General features: G+C 41.7%; 1 protein-coding gene across 1 annotated transcript; it reads right to left on the bottom strand.

Moving 5' to 3' along the window:
* Window positions 1–1307: 1307 nt before the first annotated feature.
* On the bottom strand, window positions 1308–2866 carry LOC103156597 (nuclear factor 7, brain-like). Its single transcript, XM_016664481.1, has one exon. It carries the CDS (start codon window positions 2786–2788, stop codon window positions 1418–1420), a length of 1371 nt encoding a protein of 456 aa, XP_016519967.1. The 5' UTR covers window positions 2789–2866; the 3' UTR covers window positions 1308–1417.
* Between the last annotated feature and the right edge of the window lie 1536 nt (window positions 2867–4402).

The following is a 4402-nucleotide window of genomic DNA, read 5'->3' as shown; positions in this document are numbered from 1 at the left end:
TGGAATCACAATGTAGAAGGATCGGTGGATCTTCCAAACGAGGAAGTTTTCTACCTAAATGTAGCAGCTAAAATCCTATATTTTAGCCTACTGGTTGTTTTTCCTGAAATGTGTTGGCTTTACATGCGCTCAATTAAGATTCATGATGCCGATCTTCCGTTTCACTTACAATAAAGTCATTTATTGCCAGAACAATGTCCATTGTCTACCATTTCAATTTAGATCCACATAAATTTGACATCAATCTAAACCAAGCACAGTAGAAAACTGCCTCTTCCCATTGACAACACCTGAACAGAATCATGCTTGACTTTAAATAACCCATCCCCCATCAGACACTCAGAACTCAAAATGAAATGTGGCCCCTGGTGGCGATAAACATAGGAAAGGATAAATGGCTCCTACAGACATGTTAGCATACACCTCAGAAAGTATGTATTTGAGCCCTGTTTATAAATCACTGAACGGTTCAGCACCACATTACATTAAAGATCTGCTGTTGCTGTACCAACCTTCTATACCCTTCAGGTCTTCTGGCTCTGGTCTGCATCCCCAGAACCAAATGAGGAGAAGCAGCACTCAGCTTCTATGTACCACAAATTTGGAACAAACTTCCAGAAAACTGTAAAACAGCTGAAACACTGAGTGCCTTTAAATCTTGACTAAAATCCCACCTGTTTAGAGTTGTATTTGAAATGTCATCAATTACAAATTTAATGATGGCACTTGTTTCCATGTTAAATGACTTTGTTTTTAATGATGTAAAGCACTTCACTGTCAGGAAGTGATGTGAGAGGTGGTGAGGGAGACGCCGTGGAACCAGAAGGAGTGATGAAAATGATGAGTTTAATAAAATAATCCACAAAAAGTTCCAAACCAGACAGAACAGTCGAGCGGAAAGCGAAACTCACTAACTGGTAGTACTGGCAAACGAGGAACACCGGAAGACGCAGACAAGAAACGTGTCACTTAAGTCAACGTGGAACACACAGTTTGACACGGATCTGACAAAGACACAAAAACACAGGTGGCATTTAATGCACAGAGGGAAATCACAGAACAAGACACACCTGGGAACAATCAAGGGGCAGATGGGACACACAGAGAATCCAAAGAATACAGACAACTAGAGAAACACACAGAAAAACCTCAAATCCTGACATAGGCATAGTGGGTGGAATTTTTTTTTTGCTCTTTTCTGGAAATACACTTAATGCAAAAATGCATTTAGAGCACAAAAAATCTAAAGAAAACAAAAATGACTGCCGGTACCTACTATTATGGAAACAATAGTTGAAAAGTCAGAGATGAAGATGTCTCCAGATGATCAGATCGTCTCCAGTTTCCTCTTTAAAACTCAGAGTTTCAATCTGATCAATAAGTTTTTATTTGGACTTTGTTCTTCATGCTGAGATCATCAGAGCTGCTGCTTCATCACTGAGATCTTCATCGGTAGGATTGTTAATTTATCATTAGTGAAGAAGTATGGAAACATCTTGTGTGTGAAGGTGTGTATGTGTGTGTTAGTATCCAGATCAGAGAAGGACAGTTTTCCTCTGTCCCAGTCCAGATTCACTCTGATCCTCTGGAGATTCTTCTGGACTGAGAGAAATGTGGAAGGAGCTGGTGGACCCCATGCTGAGTATTTACCTGAACACAACTGTAGAACCAAATATCCAGACTCTATGTCCCCCTTCCTCTTAACAGACTCTTCTAACACACCAAGTCTCCAGTATTTACTGTCTCCAACATCAACATCCCAGCTGTGGTTCCCTGAGTTAAAACCTTCAGAACTCAGAACAGCGTAGTAACTAAATCTCTCTGGATTATCAGGAAGCTGCTGTTTCTCTCCTCTCCTCCCATTGGTCAGATCTTCAGACAGATGTATTTTTGAACCAGCCGTGTTTGGGTCCAGAACCAGAGGAGTGTAGGTCACCATGGTCTCCATGTTGCTCCAGATGTTGAAGGCCAGGTTGCCCAGATGTTTGGCCTGGTCTATCAGAGCTCCTGAGGGCAGCTGTGGATCCTCCAGCAGGGGGCAGCGCTGGACTCTTTCCACTGCAGCCTTGTAGTTGTGCAGGAATGAGACGTCTGCAGCTCTCAGCTCCTCCTCTGTGGCTCTGACTGTGTCTGAAAGAGCTGCTATCTCTCTGCTCAGAGCCTCCATCTTCTCCTTCATCATCCCTCTCTTCTGCTCCTCTTCCTCCCTCAGTGCAGCCAGCCTGGCCTCCTCTTCCTCTGCTAGAAACTGATGAAGCTGCTTAAACTGCTCCCTAATCTGCCTCTCTGTGTGTCGGGCCTGGACCTCCAGGTGTTCTGCTGTCTGATCAAACTCCTCCTGAACTTTCTTCCTGAGCTCCAGCTTCTCCTTTAAAGGCTCCAGAGTTTCCTGAAGTTTCTTCCTGTGTTGCTGAGCAGCTTCATCGATGGCTCTGAATCTGTGCTTGGTGTGTTTTTCTGAATCTCTGCAGACGAGACACACTGGCTGCTGATGGTCCAGACAGAAGAGTTTGAGTTTCTCAGAGTGCAGAGAGCAGAGACCCTCTGAAGCATTTTGGTTTCTCTGCTGTAGGAAAGACTCACACAGATTCTTCAGAGCCAGATTACAGGGAGGAGCAACTGATGCTGATCTTTTCCTACCAACAGGACATGAGCGACCAGTTCTTGTTCTCCAGTGTTTCTGCAGACATTCCTTACAGAAGCTGTGGCTACATGACAGAAGAACCGGATCCTTAAATATTTCCAGACAGACCGGACAGCAGAGATCATCGTCTGATCTGGAAGCCATTTTGTCTCAGAGTGAAGCTGAAACCACAGCAGACAGAAAGTCAAACCAGGAAGTCAGTTTCTCTCCTGTAGAAACTTTATGAACTTACTTTGATTTGCTTGTTTCCTCCTGCAGCAGTCTGTGTTCCAGTGTCTAGTTGCTCAGTTCTCTCTCTGCTCTCCTTGTTCAGAGTTAGTTTAATTTCAGTCGGAGACGAAGGCAGGGGTCGGAGTTCATCCTCAGGGGTCAGAGTTCATCCTCAGGGTGTTTACTCAGTGAGTGTTTCTCTCTCAACTGTTTCCTGTTTTTTTCCCCAGGTGTTCCTGTTCCAAACAGTCTTGAGGCAGAGATGTGTCGCCCTCTAGAGGATTTATAGTGAACATGGGGCTTCAGAGAAACTGCACAGTATATCAACATTATCTGATAAAATAGTTTCTTCTTGCTCTAAGTAAAAATCTATTCTTCCTCTTATAGTATTTATCTCATCAGGAAAATCCCATCGACATTAAAAATCTTCATTACAAGAGAATCCAGTCCAAGACTGACAGAGGTTACATAACATTCACAGCAAGAACAGAGAAAGTTGATGCCACCATAAATTAATTATAATTGAACATATGTAAATCCAATTTTTAACCCTTAAATACATTTTTTGTGTACTTTGAGTGTCTAGAAGTGTAAAATATGTAAATTTTTATTTCATTTTGTTTTGTGGTTAAATTTACATAATGCAGGAGACGGAAATTAAATTCACATCCTGGAACTGTACAGGTTTACATAAAACAAAAAAAACAAACAAGTCATGAACAAACTGAAAGATTTAAACTCTAAATCATTATTTTACCAGAGAGCCTCCTGTTGGAGGAAGAAAATATGAAATGATGTAGGAAGTGGTAGGAGGAAATATATGCAGCTCCATTTCCACCCAGAGCAGGAGAATAAAGACCCAAACTAATAAATCTGTTCCTTTCACCGAAGTTATTAAAGATAAATTAGGGAGAAATCTGATTATTCAGGATCCATTTTACAGGAAACTGTGATGATGATGATGATGATGATGATGATGATGATGTTTCTATACCAATATTTTTTCTTGCCCTTTCATCGCTGACAAGGAAAATCCACTGGGGCGACTGGACCCGAGTTCTGGACCTGAGTTCTGGAACCAGTCTGGACTGGGATCAGGATCTGACCAAACACACCAGAAGTAGGGAAACAATCCCTGATTTTATGAAAGAATTAAATCTGGTGGATATCTGGAGACATTTAAAACCAGCTGACATAATCTACTCAGGCCATTCAGGAACATTTTTGACTATTTATTGGTTCCAGTAGAATTACCCTCCAATATAACTGAATGTTGCTATATTAGCGTTCTACTGTCAGATCCCTGTAATCTAATTTATTCTGACAGCCTGATGAAAGATCCTCCTAGATGGTTTTTACACCAGAAACGGCTGATAGATGAGACATTCCTTCAGTATGTTGGAGAAAGGACAGACGGATGTTTCAGTATGAATACAACACAAACTACAGCCTGTATGAAACTGGATGCTTTTAAGCTTAAAGGTTATATAATCAGCTTCACCTCGTCAAAATAAAAGAACACCACAAGAGCAGACAGCAACTCGAATC

This window comes from Poecilia formosa, unplaced genomic scaffold, assembly GCF_000485575.1.
Source record: "Poecilia formosa unplaced genomic scaffold, Poecilia_formosa-5.1.2 Scaffold489, whole genome shotgun sequence".
Classification (NCBI taxonomy): domain Eukaryota; kingdom Metazoa; phylum Chordata; class Actinopteri; order Cyprinodontiformes; family Poeciliidae; genus Poecilia; species Poecilia formosa.
Note: the sequence above shows the minus strand (reverse complement) of the source record. Positions and strands in the feature narration are given on the sequence as shown.

Coding starts and splice junctions, on each gene's coding strand:
- LOC103156597 (XM_016664481.1), bottom strand. CDS start 2,788: ATGGCTTCCAGATCAGACGATGATCTCTGCTGTCCGGTCTGTCTGGAA.